At 46.7% G+C, this 17,500-nt stretch overlaps 1 protein-coding gene across 1 annotated transcript in view; it reads left to right on the forward strand.

The window, feature by feature from the left end:
* Positions 1 to 17,500, forward strand: part of ccser2b (coiled-coil serine-rich protein 2b) — a 76,071-nt gene that overhangs the window by 16,681 nt on the left and 41,890 nt on the right. Inside the window, exons 3-4 of the mRNA XM_080840713.1 lie at positions 10,500 to 12,180; positions 13,185 to 13,378. Of these exons, the coding sequence (XP_080696839.1) occupies positions 10,524 to 12,180; positions 13,185 to 13,378 (1,851 nt within the window). The 5' untranslated portion in view covers positions 10,500 to 10,523. The remainder of the gene's footprint in view (positions 1 to 10,499; positions 12,181 to 13,184; positions 13,379 to 17,500) is intronic.

Genomic DNA, 17,500 nt, shown 5'->3' on the forward strand with positions numbered 1-17,500 from the left:
ACACACACATGCACGCACATGCCAGTCACGCCATGCACGCTCTTCAAATGACACCATAAAGTTGAACGGAGCTCTAGGAATGTCAGCAAATCTTTTTTTTATTTTACACTTGCCCAATGGTAAGGTTTTTTTTTTTAAGGCTTTCACTGGTTGCCTTCTATCAAGGCTTTGCAGAATTGATCCTCATTCCTTCACTGAAGTGTGCTGTGCTGTGCCTCTGTGTAGGTGGTTATTAAGGTCTGAATGAACGTTCGGTGAATTTTGGTTTAGCTGTGTGAGGAATGCGAGCCCGGGGCCAGGATTATCCCCCTCCAGTCTGAAAGGTTCTTGTCTGAATGAACCACATTCCTCCCACGCCAAGCTAATTTGCAGGTACTCATGCCCCCATCGCTAACATAAGCAAGGTACTGTGAGCCGTAGGGGCTGCCTCTAAGGAGACGCTGAGATCAGTAGAGGCTGCCTCTAAGGAGACGCTTACATAAGCAAGGTACTGTGAGCCGTAGAGGCTGCCTCTAAGGAGATGCTGGCATCCGTAGAGATGTAGGCTGCCTCTAAGGAGATGCTGGCATCCGTAGAGATGTAGGCTGCCTCTAAGGAGATGCTGGCATCCGTAGAGATGTAGGCTGCCTCTAAGGAGGCGCTTACACAAGCAAGGTACTGTCAAGCTAAAAAGGCACTGGGTTTCTAAAAGAGCCCGGGTGATGTAATGTTGACTTTCGAACGCCTCTTGAGTGACAGTTGCTATGCCGACGCCAATACGTCACCCGGGCACTTTGTAGCTATCAGTCAGAGAGTCTGAAGAGTCGTTCGAAAGCCATCAGCTACTTTTTAGTCGCTTAATATTGTGCCTTAACGGACACTACGCACCCGGACACCTTTAAGCTATCAGTCAGAGAGTCTCAAGAGTTGTTCGAAAGCCATCAGGTACTTTTTACACGCTTAATATTGGCTGCCGGCCTCCTGTTAGTATGCACATATCAACAGGTTTCGCCGCTAGCATCTATATTGCTAATAGCAATTCCTCCTTTTGTGTGACAATATTAAGCGACTAAAACGTAGCTGATGGCTTTCGAACAACTCTTGAGACTCTCTGACTGAAAGCCAAAAAGTGTCGGGGTACATAGTATTCGTTTAGGCACAATATTAAGCGAATAAAAAGTTTTAGCTACACCTGCCTGCTGGTATTCTGTAAGTTAGCAATGTCCGCTAGCATATCAAAGCTAGCAATCCCCCGTTGTTCTTTAGTACAATTTTGTGCAAACAATGCCCTGTTTTGTTGAAATGTAATTGTGGGTGCCGTCAGATATGTCTAAAAATCACAACACATTAAGGACTTTCTTAATTTAAGCACAACAACAGATGAATAGCTTCAAGCTAACAAGATAGCTTGTTACACTAGCACGAGCTAGGTGATGGAATGTGCTTACTTTGATACTATAATAAACTAGCGAATCAACAACTTTCCTACCAAAGTCAAACATCAAGCACATGGTTGTTTTGGTTGGTTTATTGTAGGTCAAATACAAGCAAGCCGGTCTCAGGTAGCGAAGTTCAATGCGAGATGCTCTGAAGTAAATCGCGTTATGAGGAATAAAAGAACCCGGGTGACGTATTGGCGTTGGCATAGCAACTGTCACTCAAGAGTCGTTCGAATGTCAACATTACATCACCCGGGCTCTTTTAGGCATCCGGTGCCTTTTTAGCTTGACAGTACCGTGAGCTCAATTTTATGACCTGAACCTGTAACCTGAATACGCAAACAAGTAAATCAACAACATCTAGGCTGCCTTTAAAGAAGACACTTCACAAGCAGGGTACTGTGAGCTCCATTTTATAACCTGAACCTGTTACCTGATTACACCAACAAGTTAATCAACAACACTCCCACAATATACTGATAACAGCAATGCCTCTGCTAAGCCTGTTACCTTAAAACAAAGGGTAGAGGTCTGTAATGTAGGTCTTTAACTTGGAAGTAGATATATTCTATCCATAGCAATGTAGAAGACCTATTCCATACCTCTATAGCGCATATTTATATATATATATATACTGTGTATACTCACAGCATATAATCTCCTACAGTATAGACATAGGGAGCACCCTGTACAACCCTACATACAGCATCACTGACAAAACAAAGATCTATAACATATCTTAGAATATTAAGGTAGTACTAGATATATAGCTCTGAAATATTAAAGGTCTAGCTTCTTTACACTCTTAAAGTAGATCTAAACCATCAGACACAATGTAGTAGACAGCTAGTAGATCCACATACTACATTAATAGGTCGGTAGATACCCTAACAGTGCAATGACTAATGGCATCCCTTAGTTACAATGCAAACACAAGATTAATCTATAGCTTCACGTACAATGCAAACAAATGCTAGATCTATAGCTTCACGTACAATGCAAACATGCTAGATCTATAGCTTCACGTACAATGCAAACATGCTAGATCTATAGCTTCACGTACAATGCAAACATGCTAGATCTATAGCTTCACGTACAATGCAAACATAGGCTAGATCTATAGCTTCACGTACAGTGTAGTAGGTCTGCACCATCTCTTACACTCTAATTCAACCCTGTCCTGCCCCTTAACGTTCCCCCATCCCCCTCTCCTTTCCTCTCCTATCCCTCAGGCATCATGGGTGACCAGTCATACATTCCATAATGTTTTGGCATGGAAACCTGTGTGATGTGCCTTAAATTCCGGGTCTTCAGCCCTGCCCTGTACGTGTCCGTCTGTGTCTGTGCGATCCCTGGGGCTTGGGAGGGTTGGCTAGAGTAGGGGGAGAGGGGGGCAGGGTGATGCCTGACTTGTGTGGCTCCTGTATGGCCACTGGACGAGTTCTGCTCAAGTGAAATGTGTAAAGGTCTAACCTTTTTCCGAGCCGATTTCACTTGTTGGAATACACTAGATGAGTTCCACCCTGTGAGTGGCACGTGTCACTCAGAACAGCTCCTAGAACAGCTGTTTAAGTTCCACTCAAGTCTCCTTTCCGTGGGGCCCTGTGTGTGAGCTGGAGGGCAACAGCATGCTTCCCACACTATTGCACTCTCTACACTATACTGTCAATTAGGATCGTTAGGCTATGGAGGTTATAGGGCTTTATAAGATTATAGGCTTTACTGTAGGTTTAGTACAGAGTGTTTGGGCTGCCACACATTCCCTACACTGTGTTGCATGCATGCTCTGTGTTGTTATTGTTGTTGTTGTTGTGTAGGCAGGTGAGCACATTTTACGGCACACAACTCTGCCACGTTGTGGGGATTTATAATAGCCTGTTACAGTGGAATACCAGCTACACCGTTACTTTAGCCTGTTACAGTGGAATACCAGCTACACCGTTACTTTAGCCTGTTACAGTGGAATACCAGCTACACCGTTACTTTAGCCTGTTACAGTGGAATACCAGCTACACCGTTACTTTAGCCTGTTACAGTGGAATACCAGCTACACGGTTACTTTAGCCTGTTACAGTGGAATACCAGCTACACCGTTACCTTAGCCTGTTACAGTGGAATACCAGCTACACCGTTACCTTAGCCTGTTACAGTGGAATACCAGCTACACCGTTACTTTAGCCTGTTACAGTGGAATACCAGCTACACCGTTACTTTAGCCTGTTACAGTGGAATACCAGCTACACCGTTACCTTGGCCTGTTACAGTGGAATTCCCTGTGGTTCACTGTTGCCTTAGTCTGGAATAGCTGCTACATTGTTACTTTAGTCTGGCTCTCAACCCACCTACTCATTAACTACTCACTAGGACTGGATTTGGGTTCGATTTGACATGAGACATTGTCTCGGATGTTCATTTGCTTCAAGGGGTTTTGACACTGCCATCCCACTGAGGAGCTGGTCATCTGTCGAGGTGTGGTTATGTCACTATGTAGCCTCTGTATTTGTAGAGTATTTTGGTGTCCTTATGTTATGAATGATGTTCATGTGTAGAGTTCCGTGGCTAGTAAGTAGCAATGTTGGTGTTGTAATTTAACTGTAGTTTAGTAGCCAGTATGCAATAAGCCATAATCCTTCCAATCCTTTGTAAACATGGAACAGCTGAGACCATTGAAAACACCTTCCAGTAATGGTAGCTTCTTAGACTACTGTACTTTCTCTAGTCGCACTTGAGCTATGTGAATGTGTGTGTGTGTGTGTGTGTGTGTGTGTGTGTGTGTGTGTGTGTGTGTGTGTGTGTGTGTGTGTGTGTGTGTGTATGTATGTGTGTGCATTCTGTGATGTAACACATTTCTCTAGGCTAGTGTTGCACTTTGACCCTCTCACTGTAAGTTCCAGAGAGAATTTCCACCCTCTGGTAGTTTGTGTACCAGAAGATAAAAAGGTACGTGTTGTTATCGGTTTGAGAGGGCAGGTACACGTGTGTGTGTGTGCGTACGTGTGGGATTCTACTGAATGAGCACATGTGAATCAGTGCTCGCTTGGCTCAGTAGCTCACACCACATGTTCCTAGCCTGTCTGAGATAACCACAAGATTTTCACTCACCCGCGGCTTAATCTGTATCGCATAAAATAAACAGTGTGTTGACGACAAGCATATTTACTTGTGACCCCTCGATTAAATTCACAGAGAGAGACCCTTCTCAGCCTGTGTGTGTGTGTGTGTGTGTGTGTGTGTGTGTGTGTGTGTGTGTGTGTGTGTGTGTGTGTGTCTGTGTGTGTGTGTGTTTCAGACACAGCATCTGGGGTTTGGCTGGATGACCAGCAGGCTTCCCAAGGTCACCCGACAGGATACCTCATCATTTCTGCCCTCCCTGTGTGTGTGTGTGTGTGTGTGTGTAAAGAGAGAGAGAGAAAGAGAGAGTGAAACACAGTGTGGTGACTAGATCCATAAGCCAGACGATACGCTTCATCACCTTCAGTTTCTCATGGTGCATAGGTCAGACTGGCTTGGCCAGGCTTTGTAGTTTGGTCTCCCTGACTATTTTCCACTGGACAGCCAGTTTGTAGTGCATAAGTTGCCGAACAGCTGTGTATGTGTGTGTGTGTGTGTGAGTGTTCATGCAGAGCAGGAAAGCATGGGAATCTTGCACAGGTGTCTGTGACAGTGTAGGTCTGTTTGTGTGTGTGTGTGTGTGTTTGTGTGTTTTATTTCGTCTGCATGTGTGCTTGTGTGACAGGAGCTGTGTTGGAATAGCGTGCTTATGGAGGACAGACATATCCCAGCATCCTTTGAGAGCTCTTGAGTGCCTCCCAATAAGTCTGTGTTGATCGATTCCAAGCTCTGACTCGACCACTGAGCAACTTCATTCCAGAAGCACTTTATGTAAATGTGTGTGTCTGTGTGTGCGCGCGAGCGTGCATGCATGAAAGAGAATGTGTTTTCGTGTGTATGCAGAGCATGCTGTTGTGGAATTATGATTGATTATTAAGCTCTGTCCACTTGCGAGCGCACGCGAGGTCAATAATGAGGCAATCATTGCTTGCTTTGACCTGATTATTTGTGATGGTACAAGTTACACTGACCTGGCATTCATGCTCTGGTCATGAACTTAGAGAGTGTTAATGGTCATCACTGCCATAGTTACACATCTAACTGAAACCTTGTACAGAGGTAGCACTGTGATGTGATGTCCAGACTGCTATAGCCCATTGATTGTAGCCTAGAAATACCTGGAGTCACATCGAAGTGCCCTCATAAGTAAGCTTTTTGTTTTAGTGGGGTTGATTGTGTTTTGTGTGCGTGTGTGTGTGTGTTTTGTTGTGCGTGAGTGTGTGTGTGTGTGTGTGTGTGTGTGTGTTTTGTGTGTGTGTGTGTGCGAAAGTGTGTTTTGTGTGCGTGAGTGTGAGTGTGTTTTGTGTGCGTGAGTGTGAGTGTGTCTTGTGTGCGTGTGTGTGTGTGTGTGTGTGTGAGTGTGTTTTGTGTGCGTGAGTGTGAGTGTGTCTTGTGTGCGTGTGTGCGTGTGTGTGTGTGTTGTGTGTGTGTGTGTGTGTGTGTGTGTGTGTGTGTGTGTGTGTGTGTGTGTGTGTGTGTGTGTGTTTCGAACAGGGGGCTGATATCATTAGTGTCTTACAGCCTCATCCATCTCCTGCCCCCTCCTATCATGTCCTTGGCCAACCTTGTGACTGCAGCAGCTGGACACACACATATACACACACACACACACACACACACACACACACACACACACACACACACACACACACACACACACACACACACACACACACACACACACACACACACACAGACACTCCACACAAGTCATACACATTCTTCACACACTCAGGTATGCAGTGCATTGTTGCAATTGCATGGGCACCGTAGAGACGATCAGTCTGCATGCAGCAGAGAGACCCACTGCTGCACCAAACATGCAGAGACATTCAGTATTACTACTTAATGGAAGACCACACACACACACACACACACACACACACACACACACACACACACACACACACACACACACACACCTGTCCCTTGTCTAAGATGAATTTGGTATGACTTGGACTTGAGTCAGCTCTCAATGAAGCCTTTAATGTGTGAGTGTGTGTGTGTGTGCGTCTATGGTGGTGCATACTTCACATAGGTTCTCTCTTGAGAGCTGTGGAAACATGTTCTTGACCTAGGTTCTCTCTTGAGAGCTGTGGGAACGTGTTTCTAGCTGATTTATTGCCAAACTCATGCTGCCTGGTAAAGCACACCTGACCTTCAGCCTGTGGTGTGTGTGTGTGTGTGTGTGTGTGTGTGTGTGTGTGTGTGTGTGTGTGTGTGTGTGTGTGTGTCTGTGTGTCTGTGTGTCTGTGTGTGTGAGTTTGCTTAATGTCTATCTGGAAGCAGAGACTTTCCCCACCCTCACCTTCTCCCTCCCTTCTTCTCCTTCTCTCTCTCTCCCTCTCCTTCTCTCTCTCTTCCTCTCTTTCTCCCTTTCCTTCTCTCTCTTCCTCTCCTTCTCTTTCTTCCTCTCCTCTCTTTCTCCCTCTCCCTTCTCTCTCTTCCTCTCTTTTTCCCTCTCCTTCTCTCTCTTCCTCTCCTTCTCTCTCTCCCTATCCTTCTCTCTTCTGCGTGCGTGTGTGTGTGTGTGTGTGTATGTATGTGTATTTGACTAAGCTTGGAGATTTGTCATATTTTTAAGCAAGAAACCATCTCAAATGCTGCTATGCTTACCATGATGAGCTTACACCCTCTCTCTCTCTCACACACACACACACACACATACAGAGTGAGAGGAACCCTGTGCTCGGAGCTGGAGGGAGTGCTCCCTGGATGCCATGGTGTGCTGCTCTCTTACATAAAGCTTCAGATGTGTCACTGCTTTGTTTAAGGCCCATGGCAGTCAGTGTGTGGCTGTGTGTGACTATCAGCAGAGCTGCTTAGGGGTGGTGATGTGTGTGTGTGTGTGTGTGTGAGAGTGGCTGTGTGTGGTTGTGTGTGACTATCAGCAGAGCTGCTTAGGGGGTGATGCTTATCCTGGCATGAGACGCACATGGTGTGAGTTATCAGTCAGACATCTGCAGTGTACACTCACCCACACTCACGCACACTCCCTCTCACACAATCACACACTCACAAACACACACTAACCCTCTCTCTCTCGCTCTCTCTCTTTCACACACACACACACATATACAAACACACATATAATGCACACATACAGCGCATCAGACACAAACAAATAAACACACGTGCTTTGAGACCACACACACTCTTGCAATACACACAAACACACACACTTTGACCTGACGCCCTCCAGGGCCTTAGTCATGGGACAGGTGCTGTGTCTGAATCTCAATGCTCCCTTTATGTCTGAACCCCCTAAGATCACACACACACACTCACACACACACACACTCTCACACACACACACACACACACACACACAGTCACACATGCGTCCCCACGTGGCACAGACAGACAGACAGACAGACAGACAGACAGACAGACAGACAGACAGACAGACAGACAGACAGACAGACAGACAGACAGACAGACAGACAGACAGACAGACAGACAGACAGACAGACAGACAGACAGACAGACAGACAGACAGACAGACAGACAGACAGACAGACAGACAGACAGACAGACAGACAGACAGACAGACAGACAGACAGACAGACAGACAGACAGACAGACAGACAGACAGACAGACAGACAGACAGACAGACAGACAGACAGACAGACAGACAGACAGACAGACAGACAGACAGACAGACAGACAGACAGACAGACAGACAGACAGACAGACAGACAGACAGACAGACAGACAGACAGACAGACAGACAGACAGACAGACAGACAGACAGACAGACAGACAGGATGCAGGGCTTTGTGTCTCCGTGGAAACTCTTGTGGCAAAAACACTAAGCTGATCCCTGACTCCACTGTTAACGTGTGTGTGTGAGTTGGTGTGTGTGTGTGTGTGTTGAATCAAAATGTCTGTCTAACGTTGGCTTGTTGGTGCAATATGCTGTTCAACCGAAATGATGTCATTATGAATAAGCAGTCATAATATTCCATCTATGATTTTTCATTTCTCATACAATACAATACTATTACAATAAAATGCCTTTTTATCATGCCCTCAAAATGACATCATGGTTATAGGTCTCATACTGGAATTGTGTCTCGTCAAAAACTACGCCTAGCCTAGCCTTACAGGGTTGGTATTTTGGTATTAAAGAGGATGCCATTCCTTTGTGTCATGGCACAAGCTACCATAAGACTGGCCTGATGTGGCATTACCACGGTTGGTTATTGTGTGGCATCCGCCTTCACTGCAAGCCCAGACATCTCCCTAGGATATGGGCGTGGCACACTGCTGTTAAATGTCACCGATAGAGTTATGAAACAGGCCTAGCGTGCAGTGATTGGCTAAGGCTTACTATTTGGAATTGAGGTGTGTAGTGCTTGGGGGTAGACTCAAACTCGTCCTGTCGGAGCTCTGATCTTCAGCCTAATCTGTGTTAAAAGGTCTGCACACGCCCTTAATCTAGTTAAAACAAGATCACTTACAGATGTGGCCTTCTATGCATCGTATATACACATTTAGAGACAGATGGGCACACACACACACACACACACACACACACACACACACACACGCACACGCACACACGCACACACACAAACTATCTCCAACTTCTTCTCTCTCTCCCTCTGTCTCTCTCTTTCCCTCTATGTCTCGCTCTCTCTCTCTCTCTCTCTCTCCCTCTGTCTCTCTCTCTCTTTCCCTCTCTCTCTCTCTCTCTCTCTCTCTCTCTCTCTCTCTCTCCCTCTCTCCCTCTCTCTCCCTCTGTCTCTCTCTTTCCCTCTCTCTCTCTCTCTCTCCCTCTCTCTCTCTCTGTCTGTCTCCCCACCCCTCTCATTACAGTTCAGTTATTAGGGTTGGTCTGAGGCCTGAGCATGTTAAATACTGTAATTACGTGTGTATGCTGATGAAAGGCTGCATTTAGTGGTGGGCTGAGCACTGAGCATGCATTAGTTTACGCATGGCTACACACACCCCTCTCCCTCTCTTCACCATCATGCTCTATCTCATCCCTTTTTCTTCCAGTTTCTCGCCATCCTTTCGTCTCTCCACCTATCGCCCCATGCACTTCCTCTTCCTTTTTGTGTCGATCTCTGTCTCACCCCATTCTTCTGCTTTGCTTCTCTCACTTTTCTCTCCACCTCAATGTCTCTGTCTCCCTCTCTCTCTCTCTCTCTCTCTCTCTCTCTCTCTCTCTCTTCTTTCTCTCCCTCCATCCTCTTTCTCTTAGTCTTTCTCTCTCTCCCTCCTCCCTCTCTCTCTCCCTTCTCTCTCTCTCTCTCAGACACACACATTCTGTCCTCCCCCTTTGTCTATCATGGTTAATGATGTTCAGATTGTGGAGAGAAGGCTTGTTGTGTGGAGTTGGCGAGGATGGGCTAAAAGATTTTCAACTTTGAGATTGAAGGTCTGGTATAGGCTACTTACTGTCTGTCTTCTGGGGATGACATCATTGCATGTTGTCTATAGGCTACTTGCTGTCTGTCTTCTGGGGATGACATCATTGCATGTTGTCTATAGGCTACTTGCTGTCTGTCTTCTGGGGATGACATCATTGCATGTTGTCTATAGGCTACTTGCTGTCTGTCTTCTGGGGATGACATCATTGCATGTTGTCTATAGGCTACTTGCTGTCTGTCTTCTGGGGATGACATCATTGCATGTTGTCTACAGGCTACTAGCTGTCTGTCTTCTGGGGATGACATCATGGTATGTTGTCGATAGGCTACTAGCTGTCTGTCTGCTTGGGGTGATATCTCGTATGTTGTTTATTTTATGTATTCTGATGTTGTATGTGGTTCAGTTCTTTGGCATCGTGAAAAAAAAAGTTAAATACTGGATTAATAAATGACTATTCTGTCTTCTTCTCCTCTCTTTGTTTCCTTCTCTCTCTCTCTCCCTCTCTCTCTCCCCCCCTCTCTCTCTCTCTCTCTCCCCCCCTCTCTCTCTCTCTCTCTCTCTCTCTCTCTCTCTCTCTCTCGCTCTGTCAGCTGTGATCTCCTCCATGCTCCTGCATGCAGCTGATGGAAGAACAGGCACTCCGTCAGCCCAGCATGGTCTCCAGGCTGCCCAAGTTTGGCTCCAGACCCACGGGGGCCGTCACCCTCCCCGGCCCAAACGGCTGTGCCGTACCCTCTGCGCCCCCGGTAGGGAAGGTGTTGGCTACGGTGCGGCAGAATGGGATCGTGCGCCCCTCCCCCGCCGCGTCCTTCAAATGGAAGGGCGAGAAGGCGGAGCCTGACCCTAAAATGGAGGAGGGAAGAGGAGGAGCCTATCGCGCCCAGCAGCAGCAGAGAGTGCCGGCGCGGGAGATAAAGAGGCCGTCCGCTCCCATAGCAACAGTACGTCGCTCCGCCCCCTCTGTCTCAACTTCCTCCTACAGAACTGGACATGCACCCGCCTCCATGCGATTCGTACCCACTCATAGCCTCTCGAATGACTTGATGCCAGGCCCCACCCACAGCGGTCTGTCTCAGTCCAGCGACAGCCTGCGCCTGCTGCCGCTGGACAACATGGTTCGCTCGCAGAGTTTCAGTCACATGACACATGGCGCTAGTTCTGGGGAAAACCCCATTGCCCGTTCCTTCTCCTTCAACCAGGAGCTGCCCCGCCCGGCCGCCCGACACCCCCCCTCTGCCCGCTGCACTTTCCCGCTACCCACCCCCATTGTCAATGGGGCGAGGGGGGTGAAGACCGGCATTGCCCGGGGCCTCCCTGCAAGCACCTCTCTGCTGCCCCCCACCAATCTAAAGAAGGCCCTGCTGCCTGGACCCGCCCCCAGTAAGCCCTCGGCGCTCAGCTATAGGCTGATGCGGCCGTCGCTCATCAGGCAGCCCCGGCCAACACCCATTGGGAAGGCTCAAGAGGATCCAGCGAAGGCGCAGAAAGAGGGGTCACAGGGGGATGCCCCTGTTGCCCCACGCCCCACAAAGACCTCTGGCAGTCCCGTTACTACCCCCCGAGAGCTCTCAGGCCTGCCAGTCGAGGCCAGAGAAAATAAGGCCAGACCACATGAGCTCAGATCCGAACATGTCAAAGCAGACAACGTTGATCAGGCCAGAATAGAGGATCCCAGAGTGTGGGATCAAACAGAACACGCGTCCCTAGGAACCGAGTCCAGACTAGACGAGTTGAGAACAATAGATACCAGAGAAGAGGAGTCCTGGCCAGATAACCCCATAGAGGAGGACCCAGAATCAGACAAGGCTGAAGCAGATGAGCCCAGAGCAGTATATCTAAGTGCTATTAAGACCAGAGCAATCAATACCAGAGCAGACGAACCATCACTCGTGGATGAGATCACCACAGACAGAGAGGATCCCCAGGAGTCTTCCCCAGACGAGAGCTGCGATCCCGGGGCTGAGATGACGGAGGGGCTGCCTACACTCTGTGTCACCTCCATCACGGGGGAGCCTACGGAGGAAATGTCCCTGTCCTCCACTTCCTCCCTAGAGCGCAACGACACCAGCGAGGAGTACATGGACGACTTCGATAACCTAGGCAACGGGGGCGGGATCCTGCTGCTGCCCACCCACGATGGAGGACTCGTCCAACCGGAGCCGCTCTCGGAGGACAGCGCCCCCGCCAGCCGGCAGCAGGATGCGCGCTCGGTGACCAGCATCCACAGCTTCCTGTCTGAGTCGGTGGACTGGGGAGAGATGGGACTCACCGGTGAGTTGACCAAACCTCCCAACGGCATTATTCGCCCACCACCACCACGCAGCGTGAGCACAAAACAAAAGTCTGACTGCATCTAATATGTTGACTTTAGGAAAAACGAAAGTCTGTATAGGCTACGTCTAATATCTTGACTTTAGGAAAAACGAAAGTCTGTATACATCTAATATGTTGACTTTAGGAAAGACGAAAGTCTGTATACATCTAATATGTTGACTTTAGAAAAGATGAAAGTCTGACTGCATCTAATATGTTGACTTTAGGAAAGACGAAAATCTGTATACATCTAATACGAAAAAAACGAAAGTCTGTATAGGCTACGTCTAATATCTTGACTTTAGGAAAAACGAAAGTCTGTATACATCTAATATGTTGACTTTAGAAAAGATGTAAGTCTGACTGCATCTAATATGTTGACTTTAGGAAAGACGAAAGTCTGTATACGTCTAATATCTTGACTTTAGGAAAAACGAAAGTCTGTATACATCTAATATGTTGACTTTAGGAAAGATGAAAGTCTATATGTTCACTTTAGGAAAGATGAAAGTCTGACTACATCTGGATGAAGTCAAGATGAATGAATGATGAATAATTTGGAGAGAGGCGTGTCATATTTACTCTGAAGGCCAACGCCCAATGGGGTCGTCTGAGTTTAGAACTTTTAGAACACTGTGGGTTAAAAGCATCTCTTCTTTCCTTAGCAACCGTTGCCAGTAGTAAAGAAAACTAACTAACCTCACCCTGCTTATAGCAAGTGGTTAGCTAATGTAGATGACGACTCCGTGGCAAAGTGGTATCGATCTAGTCATTGTAAATTCAAATGGCACTGAAACGCTGTGTTTCTGCCATTGTTCTGCTTTAAACTAACACTAAACTAACGTTATTTTTCCACTGTTCTCTATCTATTTCTTCACTCTCTATCTCTATCTCTCTCTCTGTCTCTTTCGACTTTCTCTCTATCTCTCTCTCTGTCTCTTTCGACTCTCTCTCGCCCACAGGTGGTAAGGAGGCCTTCTCAGTCCCGGGCCGTGGCGTGTTGTCTGATGGCGTGTTCCGTGACGGCTCTTCTCTGGACCTCTCCCCCTCCGATAGCTCTGGAGCCACCTACATGTGGGATGACGAGGACGGGCTGGAGCCACTAGGGGGCGCTCTGATCCCCTGCGGCAGCTACGACTCCGACCTCAACAGCATGGTGAGTCAAACAGACGCCTGTCCTCTTAAGGTGACGAGACATGGGGCAACTATTTGAGAAATGTTGCCGTGCAATCGCATGACCTTTTCCTATTGTTCTGATTGGATAATCGCAACAAGTTTCCCATTGATGGTGAAAGTCCTGCAGATAAAAAGAACAATATAAAGGGGAAAGTGCCACTTCGCTCAGCAACATTACTCTAAACTTCACCCTGTGTATCATCACGCAGAGAAGGGCACCCAAAATGTCTGTCCATAAAACATTTGTCTGTAAGGATGTGATTGGTTTCGTTCTGTAATTTAAACTTAAGTCTTTCGTCAAGCCTGTTTGTATGTCCCTTAATATTTATCAGGCAACCCTCTGGCCATATATTAGTTAAATGATCATACGCTGTGCAACCCTTTGGCCATATATTAGTTAAATGATCATACGCTGTGCAACCCTTTGGCCATATATTAGTTAAATGATCATACGCTGTGCAGCCCTTTGGCCATATATTAGTTAAATGATCATACACTGTGCAACCCTTTGGCCATATATTAGTTAAAAGATCATACACCGTGGAACTGTGCAACCCTTTGGCCATATATTAGTTAAATGATCATACTGTGCAACCCTTTGGCCATATATTAGTTAAATGATCATACACTGTGCAACCCTTTGGCCATATATTAGTTAAAAGATCATACACCGTGGAACTGTGCAACCCTTTGGCCATATATTAGTTAAATGATCATACTGTGCAACCCTTTGGCCATATATTAGTTAAATGATCATACACTGTTCAACCCTTTGGCCATATATTAGTTAAAAGATCATACACCGTGGAACTGTGCAACCCTTTGGCCATATATTAGTTAAATGATCATACACTGTGCAACCCTTTGGCCATATATTAGTTAAATGATCATGCACTGTGCAACCCTTTGGCCATATATTAGTTAAATGATCATACACCGTGCAACCCTTTGGCCATATATTAGTTAAATGATTATACAATGTGGAACTGTGCAACCCTTTGGCCATATATTAGTAAATGATCATACACTGTGCAACCCTTTGGCCATATATTAGTTAAATGATTATACAATGTGGAACTGTGCAACCCTTTGGCCATATATTAGTAAATGATCATACACTGTGCAACCCTTTGGCCATATATTAGTTAAATGATTATACAATGTGGAACTGTGCAACCCTTTGGCCATATATTAGTTAATGATCATACACTGTGCAACCCTTTGGCCATATATTAGTTAAATGATCATGCACTGTGGAAGAACAACCGCCAGAGAAACCCATCTGACTGTCAGGTATCGGCTCATGTTATTATATTACCCCAAAAGTACTCCTGTGCAGGGCAGCCTTCTTACCTGCACGTGAAAACTGATCACCTCCATGTTTAGGCAGACATGTTTCAGCCGGATTGATGATATGAGCCAGATTGTTGATTTCTTTCAAAGTACAAATGTTTGGTTCAGATTGTCCTCTTTCCCTCACTGTGCGAACATCGCCCCCCAGCAGTGAACTTTGACCCCTGCTGTTAGCCACGACAACTCTCCCAGGTATCAGCCTGAGGAGTGTGATGTAACTGAAGCTCTTAATTTGAAATGTGAAGGAGTTTGCAGTTTTAAGATGGCTAAGCAGTAGAAGGTAGTAAGAGTAGTAACGGTTTCAATGGTTATGAAACACACACTGCAAGTCATGGTGAATGAACAGAGGCTGAGATGGGATTGGGGGTTAAGGCCTCAGAACACTCATGAATTCCTTCACTGATCAGCTCAAGAGCCATTTTGTATAATAGATTCTGTGTGTTTCAGGAGCTTATAGTGTGCGTCTATGGTGGTGCATACTTCACATAGGTTCTCTCTTGAGAGCTGTGGGAACATGTTCTTGACCTAGGTTCTCTCTTGAGAGCTGTGGGAACGTGTTTCTAGCTGATTTATTGCCCAACTCATGCTGCCTGGTAAAGCACACCTGACCTTCAGTGTGTGTGTGTGTGTGTGTGTGTGTGTGTGTGTGTGTGTGTGTGTGTGTGTGTGTGTGTGTGTGTGTGTGTGTGTGTGTGTGTGTTTGCGTCATTTCTATCTGGAAGCAGAGACTCTCCCCCACCCTCACCTTCTCCCCTCCCTTGTTCTCCTTCTCTCTCTCTTCCTCTTTCTCCTTCACTCTCTTCCTCCTTCTCCTTCTCTCTCTTCCGTCTTCTTCTTCTCTCTCTCCCTATCCTTCTCTCTTCCTCTCCTTCTCTCTCTTCCTCCTTCTCCTTCTCTCTCTCTTCCTCTCCTTCTCTCTTCCTTTCCTTCTCTCTCTTCCTCTCCTTCTCTCTCTTCCTCCTTCTCCTTCTCTCTCTCTTCCTCTCCTTCTCTCTTCCTTTCCTTCTCTCTCTTCCTCTCCTTCTCTCTCTTCCTCTCCTCTCTTTCTCCCTCTCCCTTCTCTCTCTCCCTATCCTTCTCTCTTCCTCTCCTTCTCCCCCCCTTACACTGATGTACAGTTAGCCTCATCACTTCTCCTCACACACGCACACACACAGGCACACACACACACACGCACACACACAGGCACACACACAGGCACACACACACACACACACACACACACACACACACACACGCACACACACACACAGGCACATACACACACACACACACACACACATGAGCCTCATCACTGCTCCTCTCACCCACAAAAGAGCTGCCGTCATCCCATTCCAAACGAGGCCTCTCATAGGCCAGCACCCCTCATGATTCCTGGTTCCCCTGTCCTGGCAGCCAATCAGGCAGCTTGATCAGGATCTGATCCAGGAAGTGCAGCAGAGATGAGTGGGCATAGAAACACAAGCAGAGGGGATGACTGTGCACTTCTCCGAGGAGAGGGAGGGTGGGACTGGCACATCTCTCTCTCTCTCTCTCTCTCTCTCTCTCTCTCTCTCTCTCTCTCTCTCTGTCTCATCATCCCTCCCTCCCTCCTTTTGTCTCTGTCTGTCTCCACCTCCCTTCTTTCTCTGTCTCTCCCTGCCACCTCACTCCATCTTTGTCTCCCTCCCTTCCGCGCTATCTTTCTTTCTTTTTTCTTTCCATTGCCTTCTCTCCTCTTCCCGCTCTCCTTCTCTCCGTCACATGGCCGTATGAATCATTCATCATTTGTGTATAGCACCTCCATGAATCATTCAGCCGTTTTCCTCTTCCACTCATCTTCTGTTTACAAATGAGTTTAGCATTCTGTTTGCCACGCAGACATTTCAAGACACACCTTTCCATCCAGTAATGCTTTATTTTCCTCTCTCTTTCTCAGCTACAAAACACAGAGTTTGCACCCAGTGAGAAGCTACCGATCTGCTTTAACCTTCACAGTCCTTAGGGCAAAAAAAATAAGAAAAAAAAACCCTGCTACTCTGCTCTCCCCCTAGGGGGCGCTCTGTGCTGTGTGTTCTAGACAGCCACTGCTAATCTGATTGGGCTCCAACTGAGTGGATTAGGAGGTGTTTAAGCATGTCTATGGTCTAAGCACCTTTGGCCGGCATGCAGTGAACCATAGACATATATAGACTTGATATGTCTATGCAGTAAACATCATGACAGGAAGTCATACATGTTAAGTGCTCACAGTGAAAAAGCAGTTTGAAACACTTGAAGAGGACATGGTCCTATTAGAGGAGACTGAGTTGGCATAATGTTGTATTTGAGATTGGTTCTCACAGATGAAACCGGCAGGTCAGATCAGATGTGAATATTCATAAACCTCTTCTGCCCTCTTGTGGATTGTCTTTGCCAATGCAGTAGAGTATTGTTTAAAATGCATTTTTAAAAATGGCCTGCAGGTGGCAGTGTTTTACAAAAGAATTTGCTCCCTTTTAGAATTTCCTTCCTTCTGTGGTCCGATCGTGACTAGATAAGATGGTGTCCATGCCAGGTATGAAGCTCATGTCAGATGCTTTTATTGTTGAAGGATAACTCTGACAGCACAACCACTCATCTTTGCCTTGTGGAGTGAGGGGCCGGACAGAAGACCAGTTTTCTTTGAGAAGTTGCAATGTCATGTCATTGCTCCTCAAACACAGCTCTCTATTTGAGACCATCACGCACCTACCTAGATCTCCAGCAGGGGGCAGTCTTTAGTTAGAGA

The sequence above is a fragment of the Sprattus sprattus genome, assembly GCF_963457725.1.
Source record: "Sprattus sprattus genome assembly, chromosome: 6".
Classification (NCBI taxonomy): Eukaryota; Metazoa; Chordata; class Actinopteri; order Clupeiformes; family Clupeidae; genus Sprattus; species Sprattus sprattus.